We start from the raw sequence: 26,294 nt of genomic DNA on the forward strand, positions 1-26,294 counted from the left end.
AAATTGAATCAAAGAAACATATAAGACTGCACTATTTTATTTTATTGTGTTATGACACACAGTAATTGTATGCTCAGGTTTATTGTTATTTTCCTCAGTGCTTATAGAATTACTGATGTATTTACGACCAAACAGAATCCGTTCTTTAATTGGCTCACTGGAGCTCAAGGAATGTTTATTTAACCTTAACTCAATTGAGTTGTTTAGACTACAGAGACTTGAGTTCAATTTACTTTAATTTTTGAAAAAAAATTGTCTTATTTATAAAAGTTGAGCTTAGAGTGACCTCCCCATTCTGATGTTTTCTTTACCCTTCGCTGTGCGGAGAGAACAAAAAGCTAGTGTCTCATTTTTACTCCAAAGAATCTAAACTGCTTCCTTAAATGGGTTAGGTCTTACAACTGAAAATGGCAACCAGATGTTTACCAAAGTCCCTAACATTGCCCCGTCAAGCCTGGCTTCTTTCTAATTGTTTGATCTTTTTAAGTTTCATAGAAACCAGACTGGGTATTTAAATTGTCTAAAGCTGGGAAATGTTTAAATATAGCTTTGAAGATACTTTCTCTGAACTGTCTTGTTAGATGTACTTTCTTTTATTTTTAAGGAAAAATGCAGCACTGAAAATTTGATAAGTAATTTATTTCAGGTCGTTGTTCTTTTTGTATATCTTTAAAATGGAAAAGACTATTTTTTGAAAAGAAATCAGACATTTTTGTTTGGTTTTGCCTAAACTGTGCTTTGAATGGCAGATTTAATTTGTAAAAACACATAATATCTGAATTACAATTAGATTGAGGAAAGACTCCAGGAAAGATAAACAAACTCCTTCATATGGGATCTTTCAAACGATAGTTTGTGGATTAACTAAAACGGGAGTTTGGAGACTCCAGGTACAGTGTATTTGCTACGCCAATGCATTATCCAGTTTAGCTGCTTGAAGTATTTTTGATATTTTTCTCAATTTGGGAGGAGTTTGGGAGCTTCTAACTATAGTTCCCAGACTGTCTTTTAACAATTGTACAACTTTTACTTTGTACTCTCAATATTATAAATATTGTTGAAACCTAACTCACTTCCTTTTTAGACTTGACGTTTCCCAAAATAATTAACATTTTCCCCTGATGGTCTTTCATCTTTTTTAGCTCAAGTTGCTTCCCTCTAATACTGTCTCTTGGTGGACATACAAACTTCCATTTGGGTAATAAAGCCTTAAGAAAAAGTAGAATTTTTTTCTTAGCAATCTCTCTCCAATTAACCTGTCTATAACAACTTTTGCCCCTACCTACCTAAAATTGTGCCTTCAAAATTTACCAAGAAATTCCTTTTTGTTAGAAAATTCAATCACTATTGAATTGCAATATTTTTGGTATGAGAATAGATTTGGGCGTGAGTAGAATATCAGTATTTCTCAAAAGTTATATACATTCTATTCTATAATGAATAGAATAGAATAGTGAGATTCTCCTCTCTACAAAAAAGTAAGAAAAAATAGCTGGGCGTGGTGGCAGGCTCCTGTAGTGCTGGCTACTCAGGGATTGAGATGGGAGGATCCATTGAGGCCAGGATGTCAATGGATCCTGATAGCATTGATGTGAATTCACTGAGGTAATTTCTCAGTTTCTTTTTTCTTACTCTAGTAGTGTTTCCCAAACTTGATGAAACACATGAGCCATAGTGGAATAAACACCACACCACCGTGTCCTTGCATGTGATATGTGTTGGGAGTGATCTTCCAAACCTTTTTTTCTCTTAACCTCCTGAATGATGCCTAAACCTGCATCTCCCATCTTTCAACCCCTCCTTCTTTCCTTCTCAAAATACGGACATTCTCCAAGAATGTTCCCTCTCAAAATATGGACATTCTCCAAGACATTTATCCTCAGTCATTTTTTTCCTTTTCTTGATACTCTCATCAATAATTTTTTCCTACTCTGCAGTTGCAATATCTCCCTCGGGAGATATAACCTCTAAATACGGTTGAATCCTACCTAATTTGTCTCCTATGGGCAGAATTTGGAGAGTCAGAATTGTCCAGGTACCTGATAGATGTTTTGATTTGTGCATCCTACGGCTTCAACATGTATAAAACACAACTGATGGTGCTACCCCAGCAGTATCTGTCATTCTTTCCTGACATGTTTCTGTTGCTAATTCCATATTCCCTCATTCTCTCAGCTCTAAGGCTCATCATCACATTCCCCCATCCCCATTAGGAGATCACTATTATTTGGGCAGTCTTCCTTAAGCTCTGAGCGATCATTTCTTTCTTAAAAACATGTTAATTTCATGATGCCAACTTATATTTCCTTGAGCAAATGACAGTAGTATACCTGTCAAAAAGCAAACAAACAAACAAACAAACAAAAACAAACAGAGGACTTGCTTACTTAGGTGAACTGGAATCTCAAGTTTTCAAGAAAAACCGGCCTGTTCAGGAATCTACCTGCTTCCTTACAGTTTCAGTTTCTCTTTCCTGAAATCACAACACACATCTGTCACCAAGCCCTGTAAAATGTGCATCTGCTCTGCCCTGGCTCCTCTTTCAGCTACTTTGCCTCATCCTTGTGCCATCATAGTAGCTATTAAACACTCCCCTATTATTTTCTACTAAACAGAACACATATTTCTTAATCAGGCATTCAATACTTCCCATGCTATGGGGTCAGACACTTCTACATTCCTGCTGTAGCCTTGGTTCTCAGGCCTGTCCCCACATTCCAATTACTTAAAGAACTTAAAATTTTAAAAAGCCAATGCCCAGGTGACACTCCAGAAAATTAAATCAGAATTTTGGGGGAGGGAGACAGACCAGGACATCATTATTAAAAAAAAAAAAAGTTTCCCAGGTGATACTAATACGTGGCTAGGAAGGATAACTACAGTAATTGGCCTGCTCACCTTTGCCTGATCCCATTTCAGGGTTTCTGCCTTGTGTTGTTAAGGTTTTTGTTTCCTAGAGCTCCCTCCTTTCTGTCAGTTTTTTGTTTGTTTGTTGTTTGTTTTTGTTTTTGTTTTTGAGACAATCTGGCTTTGATGCTCAGGCTGGAGTGCAGTGGTGCAACCATGGCTCACTGCAGCCTTGACATCCTGGCCTCAATGGATCCTCCCACCTCAATCCCTGAGTAGCCAGCACTACAGGAGCCTGCCACTAAGCCCAGCTAATTTTTCTTATTTTTTTGTAGAGAGGGGAATCTCACTATGTTACCCAGACTGGTCTCAAACTACTGGGCTCAAGGAATTGTCCCGCCTCAGCCTCTCAAAGTGCTGGGATTCCAGACGTGAGCCATCTCGCCTGGCTGTGTCATTTCTTAAAGTTCAAATGAATATATGAATCCCCGCCTCAATTCTTCTGAAGCCAGAAATGGTGAACAAATTTCCTTAGACCTCATCGTACGTTATTCATATATCTTTCGTGCCTAGGGTATGCTTTGTGTCATACTTTGTGATAATTTTTTTGTGTTCATCTTATCTTCCCTTTCGTATTATAAACTTCTTGTGAAGCAGGGAGTATTTAATTCATCTATTTGTATGCTATTCTGCATAAAACAATGCAGTGCATATACCTAGTAGATACACAACTAAATGTATACACAATTGAAAAAATAAACCTACAAATAACTAGTAAATACAAAAACCTACAAATAACTAATAAAATGGCTGAATCTCTCCTTCAAATATTCAAGTGCCATTTTCTTCTTTGGACTTTTGGAAAAAAAAATTAGTGATCATGATAAGAAACAGCTCTATGGTAGAGCAAAATGAAACGTGCTCAGGGCTGTGTCTGAAGTCAGCCGAGGAACAGAACTCACATCCCCCTACCCTTAGTGAAGGCTCTTTGTAACTGTCTTTCAGATTTCACCAAGCCAGTGACATCTCTGTTTCCAAAGAAAGAATTCTACCAACAGTTGATTGTAACGTTTAATAATAATAATAATGAGTTTCAGCTCTTTCTCGAAGGAAAAGTAGGAAAGTCACAGCGAATCTCACCATTTATATAACAAAATGTTCCATTTAGAGTGGTGAACTCTTGGAATTTAAAAAATCTTGTTTAACATTCCACCTCCTTATCAGAGTCACTAAACAAGTGATTAAGGGATGAGGAGAGCAGAGGCGACTTTAGGGGACCTGACTAGCTCTATATTTTATAATTATATAATTGAAAACATGGTTTTGGCAAAGCTCTACCATGGTACCTACTGATTTGCTGGGATGGTGATTTTCAAATTTGGCATGCATCAGTGTTCTCTGGAAGGCTTGTTAAGTTGCAGACTGCAGATTGCTGGGCCCTACTCACAGTAGATCTGATTCAGTAAGAATGGAGAGGCAGGTTAAAAATTTGGATTTCTAACAAGTTTCCAGGTAATGGTAATGTGCTGGTCCTGGCACCACATGTTGAGAATGACTGTGCTAGTTAGTTTTTTATTATGGTTTTTCAGCTTTTCTTACAAAAGCATAAAGAATTTCTGCATATCTCCTATTTAAGTAGTTAGTAGCCAAACAATTCCTCATTTGCCTTGCCAGGACCTTGAATCAACCTTTCACGTTGGTGAGAAGCTGCACTACTGAATTTGCATAGACGCTGAACTCATTAATTATGAGTTGACTTGCAAAGCATTTGTACATGTTAGCTTCTTTACAGTCAAAGCCAATGATCTCATTTAAAAATGATAGCACAACTGAATTTAGACTGTCTTTGGACACACTGAACTTTCTGGAAGAGTAGGATCAAGGCACAAATATGAACACATGATTTATTGCACATGATAATTATAGGCCCTCAAAGAGCAGCAAGATGATAGTGTGGAAAAGAACATTGGCCTAGGTTGCATTGTCTATGTGAAACCATGTCTAAATCACTTAATTTCTCCAGATGCCTTTCATTTGCATAAAATGGATATTTTTGGACTAAATGATCATTAAGGTCCATTCCATTTGGAAAGAGCAAAAAGAAGTACACTAATGAATGAGAGGGATTACCTGTAACCCACTGACAATGACAATTAATTTTGGATGTTTCTTTATAAGCTTGTATATATTTTGTGCAGTTTTCTAGCTTGCTTTTTTAGCTATTAGTTTAATAGCTATAATAATAAAGCTTTTTAACTTTATTATTATCAGAAACACATGCCATAAAAGCTTTGTAAACATTATTTCAATGGCTGCATAAAGTTATGTTACATAAATTTATTTAATACTTCCTTAACTTAGTTTACCTAATTTTTCCAACATCATTAGATAATATTTCCCACTGTTTTGCTATTGTAAATAATGCACTGATAACATTATTATACATAAATCTTCATCCACATTCCTAATTATTTGTAGCATAGATTTCTGAAATTAAAGTTATTGGAATAAAGACTGAGAATCATTTCTAAAGCTCTTCATTTATGTTATCAGAATTCTATCTATTCTCTCTGAAAAGGTTAAGTCATTTCTCATCAGCTGCACAAGAAGTTTCCCATGTCACCAAAGTTCATCAGCATCAAATCTCTTATCCTAATAAGTGAGGCTGTTTTAAGATTGAGAACTTTACCTGTTGTTCTATGGAAGTATAGAGGGAAATTCCAAATTCATTGATGTAGTATAAAACTGATGAACTTTCTTCTGGAAAACTATTATTTGTGTCATAGTAGAAATGCTGGGAATGCCGTAATGGCAGGCACGTTGCACAGTTATCTGAAAACTCATCCAGATAGCAAATGTACAGGGAATAATGAGGGTTTACATTTTCATTGGTTTGTTTGCTCAAATATTTCTGTTCATTATCTGTCCACCTTCAGGAAAGATAGCATATTAAGGTTTATCAGCAACAATTTATTTTGTGTGGTACCTGAAATCTCTACTTTATAATTGTACACAATGTGATTACCACATGATAAAACTGATTTTCGTTTCTTGTCTTACAGAAAGAAATCCTATTATCTTGTCTTGTTATGCTGAGTATTTTTAAGACACTCTGTCTTATATCAGAGACATTTTGAATTTTAAAATGATCAATGTCCATGTTAATTTTATATACATTTTCATATCTGTATAACATTTTATTGGCATTTTATAGTGCTTTGAGAGATACACAGTGTGTGAAAGGACAATCTGTGTTTTGGAGAATGATGTTCCTTACCTTAATGTATAGTCTTCCTGTTTATAAAGATGTTACATGTTTATGATGGAATATTCAATCAAATACTAGCAAATGCAAAAATAAAAGTGAAAATTACTCCAAATTCCAGAGATAACATGGTTAACAATGTTGTGCCTATTTCCAGGAGTCTTTTTAAGCATCACACATGCACACACCAACACACACACAATACACACACACACTTATGTTCTACTTTTTTATCTCCTGCCTCTTTACAAACAGTACATGTTAAAAGTCTTGTGATATTAATAATTTAAAAAAAATACATGTTAAAATCAATAGTTTTAAGCTAGCCTTTGTTGAGTACAGTATTCCTCCCTCATCCATGGTTTCACTTTTCTGGTTCCAGTTACCCGTAGTCAACTGCAGTCCAAAAATATTAAACTGAAAACTCTGAAATAAACAATTTGTAAGCTTTAATTGTGCATTATTCTGAGTAGCATGAAGAAATCTCAAACCGTCTCACTCTGTTCTGCCCCAGGACATGAATCATCCCTCTGTCTAACGTCTCCATGTTGTAGATGCCCCCTAACCTTGAGTGACTTAGTAGCCTTCTTATTTATCAGATCGACTTTCATCTCAGTGCTTCTACTCAAGTCATCCTTATTTTACTTAATAGCCCCAAAGGGCAAGAGTAGTGAAGCTAGCATATTGTTATAATTATTCTATTTTATTATTATTTATTGTCATTAATCTCTTAATGTGCCTAATTTATAAATTCAGCTTTATCAAAGATATGTATATATAGGAAAAAACATAGTATTTATAGGGTTTGGTACTATCCACAGTTTCAGGCATTCACTTGAGTGGGGAGGTCTTGACACATATCTCCTGCAGATAAGGGGGACTACTATACTAATTAAATGCATTGTTCTATGCACTTTATATGTATTATGTAATCTATTTCTCACTTCTAGTCCATAAGGTAGATATTTTTATTTCAAAGATGAATCGAGGTTTAGACAGCCATATATCCAAAGCAGTTCATGTCATAAATGGTGGAGCTGATGCTTGACCCAAGGGTCAGTTTGTCATCAGACCTGAGCTTTTAACCAGAATATCATACAAATTTCCCAAAAGTGTATAGAAAATGCATGCTTCATTCTTTTTAGCATATTATTGTATGCATACACCATATTTTTAAATAATTCCTTCTTAATAATTAGATTTTTTCAACTTGTTGCTATAAAATACAATTTTGTTGTGAAATTCATTTATATTATATTTTAGAGATTTGAGTTATAATACAAAATTATTGCATCAATGGGTAAAAATATTAAAACTGTGGACCTCTCTACCAACTTTTTTCTTTTTTTGTTTTTTCCGAGATGGAGTCTTGCTCTGTTGCCCAGGTTGGAGTGCAATGGCACAATCCTGGGTTCAAGCAATTCTCCTGCTTCAGTCTCCTGAGTAGCTGGGATTACAGGTGCCTGCCACCACACCCAGCTAATTTTTGTATTTTTAGTGGAGATGGGATTTCATCATGTTGGCCAGGCTGGTCTCGAACTCTTAAACTCAAGTAATCCATTCGCCTTGGCTTCCCAAAGTGCTGAAATTTCGGGCGTGAGCCACCACACCCAGCCAATCTCTGCCAATTTCTCTACAAAAAGATGGTTTCTGTTTTTGCTTCCACCAATACTGCTGATTCCCTATGTGTCTTCAGCATTAGACATTATCATATGTCTTCAGTATTGGATATTTATCTCATCAGATTAAAAAATGATACAAAATTTCTATTTTTAATAAAAATTTTTGATTTGTGCATCAATTGAAAACATATTATTGACTAAATACCATTTAAAATAATTTTATTTGTAAAACTTTTAATACTATGTACATATGAATATACAGTTCATAGAAAAGCAAATTCAAATAACAAAATGAAGAAAAGATGTTGAAATGCACAAAAACTTAAGGAAAGATAATTTAAAATATAGTGTATTACTTAACATTCATGAGATTGGCAAAACTTAAAATTAGTGATATCACTTATTGCTGGTAGGGATTCTGAGAAAGAAAACTGTCATACATTGCTTGTGGATACGTGAAATATTATGGCCTTTTTTTTGGGAAAGCAATCTGGAAAAATCTATAAAACTTTATATATACCTTTAAGCCAGCAATCTTATTCTTGGGAACCCGTATGATAGAATTTAAAGCATCAAAACATAATAAAGTATACACATAAATCTTAAAATTAATAATGTTGATGAAGTAGGAAAAATGATTCTAAATAAGGACAAACAAAAGAAGCAAGATTGCTGTACAAGTTTTTAGTAGTAAATAATGAGAGATAAAAACAGCAAATTATGTTCTCAACATTTCTGGAAAGGTAGAAAGTTAATGTTATGAGACTAAATGAAACTATGATTTCGTATAATTCTGTTAAAATATGTGAGATTAAGTGAGCTTTTCCATTATTCTCAGCAAACTAACACGGGAACAGAAAACCAAACACTGCATGTCTCATAAGTGGGAGTTGAACAATGAGAACACAGGGAGGGGAACATCACACCCCAGGGCCTGTCAGGGTGTGGGGCGGGCGGGCAAGGCGAGGGGTAGCATTAGGACAAATACCTAATGTATGCGGGGCTTAAAACCTAGATGACAGGTTGATAGGTGTAGCAAACCACCATGGCACATGTATACTTATGTAACAAACCTGCACATTCTGCACATGTATCCCAGAACTTGAAGTAAAAGAAATAAAAAGGAAAAAAAAAAAAAAAAAAAAAAAAAACCACGTAGCGGCATAGGAATGATGTAGTTTAATAGTACTTGGCATAGTTTCACATTGGCCTAAATATTCTTCGTCTCATAGATGACAGAATTATTAGCCTTAGGAGACACTTCTGATATACCCTTGGCTGCTGGGAACAGGGCCAATTTTAAGAAAACTGTGAAGTGGATGAAACTTGTCTTAGGCGACAGCCCTGTTTACTCATTACCCAGCTTCCTCCGTATCTGAAGCATACACATTAGGATCCAAGGAGACTTGGCCTGGCTCACCAGGTAGTGTCTACCACCTGGAGTTTGTTGTTATTTACTTATGAAAATGTACCTTCCTCCATCATATCTCAGGGCTTAAGATGTCACCTAGCAAATAAGAGAAAACTGCTGAGCCTGGTTCTAGGTAATACGCACACATTTTAACTGAGGCCAACCACTGTGAGGTTCTCTCTTTTTCTTAGATTGAAACCACTACTGAGTATCTGCCAAGTTAATATTTCTTCCTTCTATGGGAGGAATGCCTGCTGAGGAAACATGAGGGTGTGGGTCAGGGTTAGAAGAGAAGATTATTATTTCCTGTGTTTTCTTCATGACACTTTGTTGTGTCACTGTGTTCAGAAGCCTTAAGTAATAGGCTGGCAAGACACATGGAAGTCACATTTTGTTACTTGAAAGTTCATCACCTAGATGTTGGATTTATCTGCCTGTATCTACCTACCACATACCTAGCTATTCATTGAATAAATGCTTATATAAAGCTTATCAAGTATTGGACTGTGTCCTACACACTTTACAAATATTAACTCATTATCCCTGTAACATCCCCAAAATGTCAGTATTATCATTCCTGGGAGGTCTGAGTTTTATGCCTCATATCCTCTATTTGAAATGACCCTGAACAAGCTCATTAGATTATCTATTGTTTGATTTTAAAATGGAAGATAAGACTTCCTTCATAAATATCTCACAGTAATGTTATGGTTGGGTTCAATAAATCTCCAAAGATTATTGAAAATAATGCTTATGAATAGGAGATGTGTAATCCTAAAATACTTGTGGCATTAAGTAATAAGCCATTGAGAGACAGTTGATTATTCTTCTCATGTTAGCGAATTATATTTTCTCAAGCCTTAATTCTCATCTGTGCTGAATTAGTGTGGATTTATTCTTGAAATAAATTAGAAATCAGTGGTTCTTTCCTCCCTCTTAGACTTCTCACAATCCCCAATGCCTTATTATACAATGTTAACCCAGATATGATGAGGTTTTATTCATTGCATTTCACAAAAGTCATGCAAAATACCATTTAATAGAACAGGAAGAAGGAATAATATTTTGTTAAATGAAGTGTCATGATGCTAATTATACACTAAAACCTCTTTTCCTGTTCTGCAGAATTTGGCGTAAGGAATGTCTGTCAAAATGCCATATTATATACTCAAGTAATAAAAGAAGCCAAGATACAGCATCAAACTCATGACAAGGATTATGAGGAGGACATTATTATAGCCAGATACCAAGTTTTTGTTTTGTTTTGTTTTGTTTTTTTGAGAAGGAGTCTCGCGCCGTCACCCAGGCTGGAGTGCAATGGCATGATCTCAGATCACTGCAACCTACGCCTCCCTGGTTCAAACGATTCTCCTGCCTCAGCCTCCAGAGTAGCTGGGATTACAGGCACCCACTGCCATGCCCAGCTATTTTTTGTATTTTAAACAGAGATGGAGTTTCACTGGGTTGGCCAGGCTGGTCTTGAACTCTGACCTCGTGATCTGCCCGCCTCTGCCTCCCAAAGTGCTGAAATTACAGGCATGAGCCACTGCACCCGGCTGACATCAAGAATCTTACAAGTGACACGAAGCACTCAAGTTTTATTCAACACACTGTTATTAAATAAGAGTGATATGTAGGACCCTATAATTGGTGTGGGTAGGGGAGGGAGCATTACAAAGGTGAGACCTTTCAAAGAACAATTGGGCAGAGGTGTATATCAGTGTTTCTCAAACTTAACTTGTGTATACCAATCATCTAGGGATCTTATTGGCAAATTCTGATTTTGTATGGTCAAAGTTGGGGCCTGAAAATTTGCATCTCTGCCAAGCTTTCAAGTCACGACAATGTGGATCCATGGAGCATTTCTGAGTAGCAAGGTTATACATGTTTAAATGTAATGTCAGGTAAAATAGAAGCAGTCTGAAGGGCAGAAATAAAATATTTTGGGAGAACAGAAAAGGAAATGGGCAATTCTGAATGTCGGGACCTAGGAAGGTGTCACAAGTAGAACACTTGGTGTGTAAGGATGATTTCTCAAGCAAATATTGGAGAGAAGAGCATTCAGCAGTGTGAGCTCCATACTAGAGGCATACAGGTTTGTAAGAGCTTGGAGTTTCAGGGGCCAAAAAAAGGCAGGTGCAGCTGGGGAACAGGAGTGTTTGGGAAAGGGAGGGGTTACTTCTGGGGAAAGGAGACTAGAAGATTTGGTTTGAGTAGATGTGCAGAGACTTGGTTGCTTTGCTAAGGAATTTGACCTGTATTGTTCTGACAAGGATGAGATCTGTATTTTAAGAGAATAACTCTGACTATAGGAGGAAAAATAGATTCTAGAAGGAAAAATAATTAGAAGCAGGGAGCTAGAAGACTTTGCAGAGATGATATCTTAGATTTAGAGAATGGGATAGGATTTAGAAAGGACAGGAAATGTTTTAAAATTTTAAATTTAGAATTGATGGTGTTTGAAATTAATAAGATTTGGGAATGAGATGTGAGTACCAGCTGAAGATGTCCTTATGCCTTCTAGTTTGAGGAAGAGTGGTTATAGCCTCGATGATTAAAAAAAATGTAGGGCTGGGCACAGTGGCTCAGGCCTGTAATCCTAGCATTTTGGGAGGCAGAGGTGGGAGGATTGTGTGAGCCCAGGAGTTTGAGACCATCCTGGGCAAGACAGTGAGACCCCCGTCTCTACAAAAAATTAAAAAATTGCCAGGTATAGTGGTGGGCAGCTGCAGTCCAACCTACTCAGGAGGCTGAGGCAGGAGGAACATTTGAGTCCAGGAGGTCAAAGCTGCAGTGAGCTGTGATCACACCACTGCACTCCAGCCTGGGAGACAGACTGAGGCCCTGTCTTTAAAAAAAAAAAAAAAAGGAGAAAGAGCAGGTCTTTTGCTGGGAGATAATGGGTTCAAATTTGTGTGTTTTCAGCAGGGCATCTCTTCTAGAGTATACTGGAAATGCCTCTTGAAACATAAGAAAGATTAAGAAATGTGAATTTCGGAGCCAGTGACAGAAGCAATAGTTAAAACCATATGTGTCAATAAAATGCCAAAGGAGATGTTAAATTTAGAGGGAAATAGTAATAAAGGTAAAGGAAAGATAGGGATTTGAAGGGCTGTTTGCATTTAAAAAAATTTCATTTCAATAAGTTTCTGGGGAGAAGGTGGTGTTTGGCTACATGAATAAGTAACTTAGTGGTGATTTCTGAGATTTTGGTACACCCATCACCCAAGCAGTGTACACTGTACCCAATGTGTAGTTTTTATCCTTCACCACCCCCCACCTTCTTCCTCAAATCCCCAAATTCCAGTGCATCATTCTTATGCCTTTGCATCATAGCAGCTCCCATATAATACTGAGAACATATGATGTTTGGTTTTCCATTCCTGACTTACTTCATTTGGAATAAAAGTCTCCCAGTTCCATTCAGGTTGCTGTGAATGCCATTATTTCATTCCTTTTTATGGTTGAGTAGTATTCCATGGCATGTATACACACACACACACACACACACACACACACACAAACGCACACATATATATAATTTTCTTTATCTACTCATTGATTGATGAGCATTTGGACTGGTTCTATATTTTTGAAATTGCAAATTGTGCTGCTATAAACATGTTTGTGTATCTTTTTCATATAATGATTTCTTTTCCATGGGTAGATACCTAGTAGTGGCATTGCTGAATCAAATAGTAGATCTACTTTTAGAGTTTTAAGGAATCTCCACACTGTTTACCATAGTGGTTGTACTAGTTTACAATTCCACCAACTGTGCAAAAGTGCTCCCTTTCACTGCATCCATGCCAACATCTATTTTTCTTTTTATTTTTTGGTTATGGCCATTCTTGCAGGAGTGAGGTGTTATCACATTGTGGTTTTGATTTGCATTTGTCTGATAATTAGTGTTGTTGAGCACTTTTCCATATGCTTGTCAGAAATTTATATATCTTCTTTTGAGAATTGTCTACTCATGTCTTTGGCCCACTTTTTGATGGGACTGTTTGTTTTGGTCTTGCTGATTTGTTTGAGTTCCTTGTAGATTCTGGATATTAGTCCTCTGTTGGATGTATACAATGTGAAGATTTTCTCCCACTCTGTGGGTTGTCTGTTAATTCTGCTGATTATTTCTTTTGCTGTGCAGAAGCTTTTTAGTTTAATTAAGTCCCTTCTATTTATCTTTGTTTTGGTTGCATTTGCTTTTGGGCTTTTGGTCATGAAGTCTTTGCCTAAGCTAATGTCTAGAAGGGTTTTTTCTGATGTTGTCTTCTAGAATATTTATGGTTTTGGGTCTTAACTTTAAGTCTTTGATTCATCTTGAGTTGATTTTTGTATAACGTGAGAGATGAGGATCCAGTTTCATTCTTTTACATATGGTTTTCCAATTATCCCAGCACCATTTGTTGAATAGGGTGTCCTTTCCACACTTTATATTTTTGTTTGCTTTTTTGAAGATCAGTTTGCTATAAGTATTTGGGGTTATTTCTGGGTTCTCTATTCTGTTGTATTGGTGTATGTGCCTATTTTTATACCAGTACCATGCTGTTTTGGTGACTATGGCCTTATTGTATAGTTTGAAGTGAGGTAACGTGATGCCTCCAGATTTGTTCTTTTTACATAGTCTTGCTTTGGCTATGCGGCTCCTTTTTGGTTGCATATGAATTTTAGGATTATTTTTTCTACTTCTGTGAAGAATGATGGTGATAGTTTGATGGGAATTGTATTGAATTTGTAGATTGCTTTTGGCACTTTGGTCATTTTGACAATATTGATTCTACCCACCCATGAGCATGGGATGTGTTTCCATTTGTTTGTGTCATCTTTGATTTCTTTCAGCAGTGTTTTGTAGTTTTCCTTATAGAGGTCTTCCAGGTCCTTGATTAGGTATATTCCTAAGTATTATTGTTTTTTTGCAGCTGTTTTGAAAGGGGTTAAGTTCTTAATTTGATTCTCAGTTTGGTCACTGTTGGTATATTGCAGAGTTACTGATTTGTGTACATTAATTTTGTATCCTGAAACTTTGCTGAATTCATTTACCAGTTCTAGAAGCTTTCTGGATGAGTCTTTAGGGTTTTCTAGGTATACAGTCATATTATCAGCAAGCAGCGATAATTTGACTTACTCTTTGCCAATTTGGGTGCCCTTTATTTCTTTCTTTTGTCTGTTGCTCTAGCTATGACTTCCAGTACTATGTTGAATAGAAGTGGTGAAAGTGAGCATCCTTTTCTTGTTCCAGTTATCAGGGGGAATGCTTTCAACTTTTCCCCATTCAGTATAATGTTGGCTGTGGGTTTGCTGTAGATGGCTTTTAGTACCTTAAGACATGTGAGGAGTTGCATGTATTAAGCAGGGGCTTTCAACTTATCATGTTTCATTCCGCTCACTCCTCTTGGCTGTGACAGTTTCTCAGACTTTCCATTTTTTATGACCTTGACAGTTTTGAGAGGAACTGGTCAGCTATTTTGATGTTCCTCAGTGGGAATTTGCCTGACGTTTTTTTCATGATTAGACTAGAGTTATGGTTTGAAGGAGTGTGAACACAGAGATAAAGCATCATCCTTATCACATCATGTCAAGAGTTTGCACTAACCACATGACTTAGCTCTGTTCATGTTAACCTGATTATCTGACTGAGGTAATTTTTGCTAGGTTTTTCCACTATATTATTTTATTCCCTCTTTCCATATTGAACTATTTGGAAAGGTGTCACCATATGCCATTCACACTACATAACTGTTTTAGAATTATTCTGCATGAGAGATTTGTCTCTTCATCACTATGTATGTATTTATTCAGTCAGTTATTTGCACCATTACGGGCTCATGGATATTTATTTTCTACTTTAGCTTATAATTAAATATTATTCTATTTATTTAGTTACCCAGATTGCTCCAGCTCTAATCATTGACTTAAGTGTGTCTTTGATGTACCTTTATCGTTGCTTTTCTTTGTTTGCTTGTTTGTTTGTTTTTGAGCACTTTCTTACTTTCTGACACTGCAACAGTCTAGGCTTATCTTGTGTGTTTCCTGCCCCAACCCTTTAATCAGTGATTCCTCCAACAACATGGTTCCTTTTATTGGAGAATGGTAAATAAAATTAATTATGGGTGCTATGGTACTGTTCCATAGATGTACTACATGAAGAGTGCAGAGTAAGGAATTGGTTAATGCAACTTGAGAAATTTGGGAAGAGATAGAGGTATTTGCAATGGTTAACTTATATCCAACTAATCTTGTGGTGGAATCAAGTATAGACCCTAATTTATCATCAATCAGCTAAAAATGTACTCATGAACATAATACTCTGCACTAATCCTGATAAAGGATGGATACAGGTAAATACTTTGTTATTTAATCAGGATTTTATAATTTAGTTGTGAAAAGAAGGGTAATACAAAGGAACAGTGAACAGATAAAATATCCTCACATATTATATTATAAAGGAATATTATGAATTACTAAAAAGTGAGATACCTTTAGTACTTCACCTTAAAGGAAAGAAACTCAGGAAATCATCCTTGTTGTATCCTTATGGAATATGATAGTTTAATATTGTGAATAAGTAAATGAGGCTTGGCTTTTGTAGCTTTGTCTTCTAGAAGCTCTTGGACAAGTTTATTTTCCAAACTATACTTTACAAATCTGTTCTGCCTAAAATTAATGTGTGTTTACAGAAAATTTCCAATATATAAAGCACTGGAATCTCCCATTTGTTTTTATAATTTAAGCACAATGAGTTATTAACTTTGTTCTTCTCATGTTTATTTCTCCTCTTTTATCCTTACCAGCTAAGAACCAAAATTATATTTATTTCATTTTTTAAAAACTAATGTTTTTCTATTATTCTATTTTTAATTATAGAATAGAATTTCAATATACTTGCTTTTGATTTAATTATAATTGTTTGCCGTTCACATGCAGTTATTCACTGATTTACTCGTTTATACATTTTACAAATACGTGGCAAATGCTTTATATTTCAGCCACTATTTTAGGTACTGAGAATCTAGCAGTGAACAAAATAGATATAGCCTCTGCCCTCATGGAGCAGACATTCAAATTGGGGAAACCATAATAAACAAATACAGAAAAAAATATATATATAATCTGTGAGACGGTTGTAAATACTATGGAAAAGAAGAAAGCAGGAATAGACTTAATATTGTTAAATTTTTATTAAGTGTGCCAGAAAATTAAAGTTGTCATTCCTTGAGAATAAACAGCATTTGATGCTAATATGAATGATGCTCTCTCAGAGTTCTCTATTGTTCTCTCGATTAAATTATGGATCTTGCAGATGTTATCAGTGAAGGAGGTCATTTATGAGTCAGGAAATGAGTGTTTGCTTTATGGCAGCATGTCTATGAGAAACTGGAAATATTCTAAAGGCAGCCTCACTCCTTATTGCAGATACTTGATTTTAAAACAAAACCAAACAAAAACCTCTAAAAATTGCTCTTTTAACACAAACTGATGTTAGCTGGTTTCTGAGAACACTTAGAGAAGGATAAAAACTGTAGTCAGTGCCATTTTATATCTGAATTAATTGATCTGGATCCTGACATCTCCTTCCAAAATTGCCTGAGAAGTTTGTGTCTTTTCCAGAGATAACACTATGAAGGCATGATAGTGATTTGTGTTATCAGCAGTTTTGCTTCCGAGTGTTTGGGAAGTGCCTGTAGGTTTTTCACATTTCTGTAATTCTGAGATGGGGACTGGAGCATCCACATCCTGTTTTCCTAGAATTATGCCCTATGACCTTTCTATTTAAAACCTGGTAAGCCTGATCAGGAAGTTCTGGTTTCTCTGCAACAGGGAAAGAAATAATTTTAACGGTTAAAAAAAAAAAAAACTGAGAAAGTTTTAAGGATATATTTTCAAAAATAGATAGACTTCAAGTACATATTTCTAGTTCCCGAGTACCTGTGAGGTAATTATTAGCTCCTTTTGTATAGGAAGATTTAACTTTGATTACCAGTGGTATTGCCAGTAGTATGATGGGGCACAATACCTAGGTGAGGGTCTAGGAATACCTGAGTTATACCTGCTGTAGTTATTTCTTCCTCCGAGCTTCCAAAGAAAAACAGATGCACTGGAGAGTGAGAGAGAAAGGCTAGTTTCTCCAGATAATTTCCGTGTCTGTTTCCTCACATGTAAAGCACATGTAATAACACGTAAAAATTGTTTCTACCCCACCGGGTTGTTGGAAATATTACATAAATTAATACATGTAAAGCATCAATAGCTAAATTTATTTGTTGCTTCCCTGTTTTCAAAGGAGTTAATGGTGTAATGTTCGAGAACATGGCCACTAGAACTAGTTGTTTGTATCCAAACTCTCCTCCCACCACTAACTGGAAGGGCGACCTTGGGGAAGTTATTTAACCTTTCTGTGCCTGTAAAAAAATAGAATAATCATATAAAATAGATTATTATATGGGATAAATGAGATAATACAAATACGTGGAACAATATTTGGCACATTGTAAGTTCTGAAGTACTACTAGCTGTTGACATCATTGTTACTACTATTTCTACTACTCATTTATTCATAGTGGCTTTGGCCCCCAAATCCTAATGCAGTGTTCTAAAGAGCAAGGCTAAATCATATAGGGATGTCCTTTTCCCCATGCCAGGAGAACCTAAGAAGTCACCATCCAAAGTGACCAGGGGCTTTGCCTGTTTTCAGCTAACACAAGTCTGATGTCTTAGCACTTCTTACTCTAATGTCAACCTTCTCGGTGCAGAAAAAGCACATCGAGAAAGACACAAACAATGAGCATTTACTCCAGTGCTTAGAAAGAGCCTGTCCTAGGCCATTTACAAGTATGACAACAGCCTTGAGACAGGCTCAACATGGAAAAAAGTCTAATGAGAGAGTGAATGAAAAAGAGATGAGGCAAGGCCCAGGTAGGAGCAGATTCTGAGCCACTTTCGCACCCAAACTAGGAAGAAGAGATGTAAGAAAAAAAGATGATCAGAGACCACTCGTGATTTTTCCAGGCTCTAAAAGAAAAGAACCCTAAGAGTTGCAGCCCTTGCCACCTTTAATGTAACCAACAAAATGTCCTTGGAGTTGAATGACCTTCCCCAATCTTATGGAATAGCATGATAAATCTAGACATAAAAGGGTAGATTCAAACATCCCTCTAGGACCAGTTAACCAAATAGCAGTTTGCCTGATGTTATCTTAATAAAACCAATTTATCTAATGAACAACTCTAATTCATTAAAAGCTAATACACGGAACATCAATTTGTCAAATGGCCAGCTCATGGAAACCTGGAACACTATTATTTTATGCCAGGTCTAGAATGGTGTGCTGCTATGAGAGACAGAGCCCAAGCAGAGTTAGGGCCAGGTATGGGGGTAAGAGACCATGGCAAACTGGAGAACATGTGGGGAGTGGCTCCAGCCAGTCACTGCCTTGTAGGATATGGACCCAGTGTTACCAGAGCTTCCAAGTTTTCAAATAAAGGCTGAAATTGGACTTTTATATGTGAATTGAGCTGACATTTGCATTTTGGCAAATACTTAAAACAAAAACAAAACAAACGCTGTGCAGGACAGATGTATCCTGTCTGAGGGCTTGACTTGCCTGTGTGCCTTTAGTTTACAATCTCTGCTGGAGACTTAGGGCATTTGCCTCCTAAATGCTCATGCTTTCAGCTGTGAAATGTGGCTCCAAAGTCCCACAATATATAGTAATTTGTCATTGTGCTGAGGTACAAATTTGTATCCCACATGCTCCAAGGCTAACTTCTCAATGTGATTTACTTAGCTAGTGAAAGTGCTTTGATCTCTGCCCAGTTTCTACATTTCAATGTGGTGTTAGGGTTTCTTTAACTAAATTTTAATACATAGTACCTCTCATGAAACAAGTAAAACTTCATTAGAAAAAGGAAAAGGGCTTTGGAAAGCAGGGGAGGGAGTTGACTTCTAATGTTGGAAATAGAAATGAAGACAAAGTGAAAAGGTCTACTAAATGTGTAACTAGGAAATAGCTTTGGGGACATTGAGGTGGGATTCAATGTGGGTAACAGTGGGGGTTTTGAGTGGAAACAATCAGCATTTTTAAACCATGCTAGCAAGCATTCGGGAAGAAGGTGTATGAAGATATTACTTGAAATTTCAGTTACACTTTACTTCATTTTAAGAGGAGATTTGTGGACTATACACTATTTTTAAATTATTAATTTAAAATATTAATTAAACATCTTTGAGGGATGAGGGGGTCACCCTCATGAATGCCAAAAAGCTGTGTAATGCTTTGTAAGTTATTTTACTTTCTCACACTTTGTTTTTAATTTGATCCCTCAAAGAGATTGTTGAGGGCAGTGACTTTCTGCTCTGTGTTTTTTTTTTCTATTTACTTTCATACTTTGAGTACAATGTTCTGTTCATAGGAGATTCTTAATAAATTCAATGCTTTGAATTATTTAAATGTGTCTTTCCATTTTAAACATTTATGGCTTAAATATATATTTCTATCAACTCTAGAAATGATGTATGTGCCTTGAATAGTGAAGAAGGGTATGCTTTAGACGTGGAGGAATATAAAACTTACTCTGAGACCAAAACGCCACAGGTCATGATTTGAAATCCCTCTTTGCATATCTTTATCTTCTTAAAATATTTAGTTGGGAATCATATGACAGGAGGTTTCTTCTAGGGTTCTAGCATTTCCTGGGCTAGAAATGATATAGAATAATATAGTCTTTGTGTTTCGATTTGAATCCAAATCAAAAAGTTTGGGATGAAAAAGCCAGGTGCACTTTTAAAATAAAGTATTGGAATCATCATATAGTATTTGGTTTTGTCTATAGGAATCGATGGGAACTTTTCTTGAAAGTGAGAGTGTATGGAACAGGGTAGATCTTGCAAGCCTAAGGCCATGTTGCTACATGATGAGATTTCTCTCATCCCCAAATCAGCTGCTGCTCCTCTCCTTGCACCTTTGCCTTATTGTGCTGTCTTCCAGCATCTTGGGATACATCAAACAAACAGAGAAGTTCTAGGACAAGAGCTTGATTCAATTGCCTGGACTCCTTTGTTTGGTAGAAAGGTTTCCCTTCCAGCAACAGGACAATTAAAAACAGGGGAACCAGTAGCCCAGACAGCACAGGACTTGTGAAGCTGAAAAGCACAGGACTTGTGATTGGTGGGGAGTGAAATTTCATTTCTAATTGTCATAGATCCCTCTTCCTTATTAATACTTTTCTCATAGAGCTTTTTTTTGGAAATATTATGCTTCTCAAGTGAGGAATTCTGAAAAAATTTGAAAGGAGAGGTATTAAAGAAGTTGGTTGCTTCTAGGCTTTTTAGAAGCTCCTAGACCTAATGCAGGAGATGACTGGTGAGGTCTGGCATGAATAATCACTCAAATATTTATCTCATGATTGATCAACAAAAGATCAATTTCTTTTTTGGTATATAGAAATTGTTTAATTGTTTTTTAAATTGGATTTTCATCCAAAATAAGGACTATTTCCTAAGTAATACCAATTCATTTAGACATTACCCAGTGGGGTTTTCTTATGGTTATTTTTGAGATACCTATTTTTACATTGTCTCTGAATAACATTAAAAATTGAAATACATTTCTTCTGTTGCTTTTATTGTTGCTTTTTCTCTATGAGGTAATGTGTTTACCATGCTCTCAAGGAGTAGTTATTCATGCATTATTCAAGAAATATTTTTAAAGCACCAATTATATGTAGGACATGTGATTTATATCTGTATCTATATGTAGATATAGATATATAGATATATAGCAATATATATAACTATATATAAAATCAAAGTGAATAAAGTTTAATAAACCCATGCATACACATAAATGTTAACTTTAAAATGTTTAGAGATTAGGCAAGAATGTACCCTTCTGAGATTATTTTGGCAAGTTAGTATGATTTATTGGCAAAGAGTTTTGTCCTTGGTGAAACAGGTGAAATATCATTTGCTTTCATCTGTGTTATACTCCACAGTTTGAACTGAACTCTGCTGTGTATAACTAGATTACAAATTTCTTTTATGCAAAACCTGTTTTTATTTTCATTGAATTTTATTTTCTGCCTATTACAACATTTTCTTTTATGAAACATTACAAAAGTAAATTTGATGTTTGACGTTTAGATCTGTGAAAAATAGTGGGAGTATCCAAGCCTGGAACAAAATATTTGATGTTTTCACTTCTTATCGTTATTTGATTTCACAACTTTCTTCTATCTTAAAAGATTTTATTATTTTTCCTCCCAAATCCATAAAAAAGACTTTATTAATTTTTAAAAGAAGTGATTTAAGGTATTCTAATTTCAATCTTTTAAATGAATTTTATGTCTTTAGACAATTAAATTATCTATAGAATAGAATACTAAATATAAAAATATTAGAACTTCCAAAATTTAAAATTTGAATTTTAGTTATTTTATTGACTTTTTGTCTTAAGTATATTTGAGATCATTTACTTGTGTTTTAGAATTTAACTAATTACATTTTTTATCTGAAGATTTAAATATTGCCTTTAAAATATCTGATGAAAACTTATTTGTTTTGAATATTCTTTTGCTTTTAGGTGATCTGGGCTCTTGGGATCTGCTCATTTGCCTGTCTTCTAAGAAAGCAAAAGGAAAACCCTGCATATCCAAGGAGATCATGTGCCAGTTAGGTTTACATCAAAAGGTAAATACTCTCAAAACGTGCACAGATTTTATCATCCCTACAGATATTAACACTGGCATTTCCTGATCTATAATGTTTAAGAGTCTTAAAGAATTAGTGTTATTATATCTATGGAGAATCTGCCTACTGGCCATGCCTTATATACTTTACCATAAAATAGTCACCACTTTCTGTTTGATAAGATCTCCCTCAGCTTCAGCTGCTGCAGATATTGTTTTACTCAGCAAGACCCAACTTTAACTAGAAGTCTGTAGCCTATGAAGTGTTGCTTAATCTGACCACTTATTCACCGAAGTGATAAAGTCTTTATTTTTTAGATGCCTGTTCTCATTTTTTCTAACTTAAGTTAGTGTCTTAAATTACAATAAAATTTAAAAAATTTCTAATTACCTTTTAAAATTGACATTTAGTACTTACTGTTTATATTGTGTGAACTTTTATAAATAGTTTTAGAAAACTTAACTAAAAATTATCCAATGTTTACCATGTGCTAGTCACTGTGCTGGAAAATTTACATATTGTTGATACCGGCAACGAATCTGTAAGAAAAGTGCCAAATCCAATAGCTCTTATACAGCCCCTGACTGGAGATGGAGTATTGTACCCAGATCACTTGACATTCCTACAATTCACCATCTAGATAACTCGTTTTTTTCTAACTCTTCACTTTTTTGGCATTTGGGCTGAGCACACGCTTTTGTTACTCTATGTACATCTCTGGCCATTCCTCCTCTGTTGTCCTTACAATCAACTTTTCTCTGCCCATTCTTGGAATGCATGTGTTCCCTAACACCAATCCTGAAATTTCAACAACCATTTGTAGTTGAGATTCCAAAATCTACCTTAGGTACAGAGCACTTTCCCAGGCTTCCGGCTTGAATATGCAACAGGCTGCTGAACATCTGCATTTGGATGTCCCACAGACATATCAAACTCAACCTGGAGAAAACTGACTCATTCCTTTCCTCAGTAAATTCTCTTCTGCTCTTGTGTTCAGAAGCTTCAGAGCTTCTGTTTTGTTTGTTATAAGCAGAATCACCCAGTCTGTCATCTCCCAAGATAGAAATTACCCACTTTGTCATCTGCTAAGATAGAAGGGCCATCACCGTTGAGCCCTTCCTTCCTCTTTCTTGGCATTGACCTTTTATCGATTGCCAATACCTCTGAATTTAACCTCTTAACATGTCTTTTTTTCTTCTGTTTTTGTTTTGTTTTTTGAGACAAAAGTATCCCTCTGTCACCCAGGCTATAGTGCAATGGCATGATCTCACCTCACTGCAACTTCCACCTCCTTCCACCTCCCAGGTTCAAGCAGTTCTCGGGCATCAGCCACCCAAGTAGCTGAGATTACAGATGTGCACCACCATGCCTGGCTAATTTTTGTATTTTTAGTAGAGATGGGGTTTTGCTGTGTTGACCAGGCTGGTCTCGAACTCCTGGCCTCATGTGATCTACCTGCCTTGGCCTCCCAAAGTCCTGGGATTATAGACCTGAGCCACCATGCCAAGCCTACCTCTAAACATTTCTCACATCTGTCATCTATTCTCTGTACTTACTACCTTTATTCTGGTCAGATAATCATCATCTCTTACCTGAGTTATTGCTAAATCTTCCTCACTGGTTTTTCTGAAGCGAATATTTTACCCCTGAAATCTATCCTACTCACAATTATGAGATGAAAAATATAAAATAGTGAACTTGCCTTTTTACATCTATGCTGGAAATCTTGAATGGCTTCTCATCAATCCTAGAATAAAGTCTTAGTATTTGCTTTGTATTAGGCTTCTGGGAAGAATTAAATGCCATACTCATAAAGGTGTATCTGAAGACAAACTAATAAAGAAACTATTTACAGAGGTTTTGGCAGGGGAAAATAAACTAAAAGGCCTAGTGAGGCGCTCAGGAACCAGCAACATTATAAAAGTTTTACCACACTGGGTTGTAGGAGGGATATGTAGAAGGAATGGTGTAGCCAGAATCTCATGAGAACTGGAACCAAGAAGGAGGCGTCCTTGGAAAGGTGCCGTAAACTTAGGGGAGTGTAGCCTTTGCCATATCACAGACCTGCAGAGAGGAAGCCTTGTGGATAAACATCCCACCTCTCTCTACTCCCACCCTCCAATCTCTTGCCAATGCCTCTCATTGGTCCAAGCTAACTGCTAGTCAAAGGGCAAGAGATTCTCTGTGATGCCACCCACAAAAGTCAGTCTCTTGGGGGACAGAGCAGGCGGCAGAGAACTGGAGGGCCAAGTGGTGACTATTTAGCACAATAAGCTAGTCAAGGTTTTTTGCGAATGACTTTGGCCTCACAGTACCCTTCTCTTATATCTTTCTAACTGGGTGTCATGCTGCAAGTGATATGAAACTGCTTATTATTCCCTAAACCCTGGTGCTGTTTTCTGTCATATACCTTTATTCTTACTGTTTTATCTGCCTGAAATGCTCTTTCTCAGTCCTCTTTACCTCAGTGATTTTCAACCAGGGAGAGATTCTGTCTGCTCTAGTAATATTTGGCGATGTCTAGAGATATTTTTGGTTTTGTCACATGTAGGGGGGGGTGGTTGGTACTGGCATCTGTAAGTTAAAGTCAAGGATGCTGCTAAATATTGTATAATGCCCACAACAAATAATTGTGTGGTCAAATATGTTCATAGTGGCAGGGTTGAGAAACCTTGATGTGGTCCCTTGCCTTAAAGTCAGTGCTTAAGTCTGCTACACTCAGCACCACTATCACCTCAGAAGCTCCAAAGCTTGTGTTTTGTTGGTTATAAGTGGAATCACCCACTCTGTCATCTCCTGAGATAGAAATCTGGTCTTCGCCCTCCAACCCTTCGTCTTCCTTGTCATCTACAATTGCCAATACTATGGAATTTAACCTGTAAATATTTCTCAGATCTGTTATCTATTCTCTGTACTTACAACCTTTATTCTGCTTACCTGGATTGCAGGCAGGGCTTCCTGGCCTTTCTCTTCCTAGATATTCATACAAACCCTCAATTCTATACTTATCTCGAATTCTATACTTATCACATGGTTCATTTTTTTCTTTGTCATCCGCAAATACACGTCAGGCTCCACCAGCTAATGAGGACAAATGAGGTCACATTGGCATTAGTATTGATATTTTGGGGGCAATACAGGTTTTTTTTTTGTTTTGTTTTTGAAACAGAGTTTCACTCTTGTTGCACAGGGTGGAGTACAATGGCAGGATCTCGGCTCACTGCAACCTCTGCCTCCCAGGTTCAAGCGATATTCTTGCCTCATCCTCTGGAGCAGTTGGATTACAGGCGTCTGCCACCACACCCAGCTAATTTTTTGTATTTTTAGTAAAGACGGGGTTTCATCATGTTGACCAGGTTGGTCTTGAACTCCTGACCTCAGGTGATCCACCCGCCTGGGCCTCCCAAAGTGCTGTGATTACAGGCATGAGCCACCATGCCTGGCTCGCCTGCAATACAGGTTTTATTTGTTTGTTTGAGATTAAAGTCTTGCTCTGTCACACAGGCTAGAGTGCAGTGGCTGATCTCCACTCACTGCAACCTCCGGCTCTGGGTTCAAGCAATTCTCCTTCCTCGGCCTCCCCAGTAGCTGGGATTACAGGCACATACCACCACAGCCAGCTAAGTTTTGTATTTTTAGTAGAGATGAGGTTTCACCATCTTGGCCAGGCTGGTCTCAAACTCCTGATCTCGTGATCCACCCGCCTCTGCCTCCCAAAGTACTGGGATTACCGGCATGAGCCACCATGCCTGGTCACAGATTTCTTAAGAAGCTTTCTGGTGGGTCTCAGCAGCTCGGGAGCGGCAGCGGCCAGGCAGCCTAGCTTCGCAAAGGCTCTCGGTGCGAGGAGGCTGCAGGCACCTGGCATGCGCCCTCCTCGTCATCAGGATGCCCAAGAGGAAGGTCATGAAGGGACCACCAAGGAAGAGCCCAAGAGGAGATTGGCGCGGTTGCCAGCTAAACCTGCTCCTGCAAAAGTGGAAGCAAAGCTGAAAAATGCAGCAGCGAAGAATACATCTTCAGACAAAAAAGTGCAAACAAAAGGGAAAAGGGGAGCAAAGGGAAAACAGGCCAAAGTGGCAAACTAAGAAACTCAAGAAGATTTACCTGCAGAAAACAGGGAAATGAAAACTGAGGAGAGTTCAGCCTCTGACGAAGCAGGAGAGAAAGAAACCAAGTCTGATTAATACCGTATACCATGTCTTATCAGCGGTCCCTTTCTCTCTTCTTGTGCAATCCAGAGGAGTATTTCTTATCAATTATTTTGTAAATGCAAGTGTTTTAGTAGCTCTAGAAACATTTTTAAGAAGGAGGGAATCCCACCTCATCCCATTTTTTAAGTGTAAATGCTTTTTTTAGAGGTGAAATCATTCGCTGGTTGTTTATTTTTTTTGGTACAACCAGAAAATAGTGTGGGACATTGAATTCTGGGAGGCTTTGACTGTCTCGGGTGTCAGCTTAACAT

The 26,294-nt window shown here is 36.8% G+C and overlaps 1 protein-coding gene across 7 annotated transcripts in view; it reads left to right on the forward strand.

Moving 5' to 3' along the window:
• The window catches only part of LOC113219499 (cadherin-like and PC-esterase domain-containing protein 1), a 308,433-nt gene that overhangs the window by 35,257 nt on the left and 246,882 nt on the right, over positions 1 to 26,294 (forward strand). For all 7 annotated transcript variants that reach the window (XM_026454317.1, XM_026454321.1, XM_026454323.1 and 4 more), the window contains exon 4: positions 21,723 to 21,829. In XM_026454317.1, coding sequence (XP_026310102.1) covers positions 21,723 to 21,829 — 107 coding nt within the window. The remainder of the gene's footprint in view (positions 1 to 21,722; positions 21,830 to 26,294) is intronic.

The sequence above is a fragment of the Piliocolobus tephrosceles genome, unplaced genomic scaffold (assembly GCF_002776525.5).
Source record: "Piliocolobus tephrosceles isolate RC106 unplaced genomic scaffold, ASM277652v3 unscaffolded_40, whole genome shotgun sequence".
NCBI classification, from domain to species: domain Eukaryota; kingdom Metazoa; phylum Chordata; class Mammalia; order Primates; family Cercopithecidae; genus Piliocolobus; species Piliocolobus tephrosceles.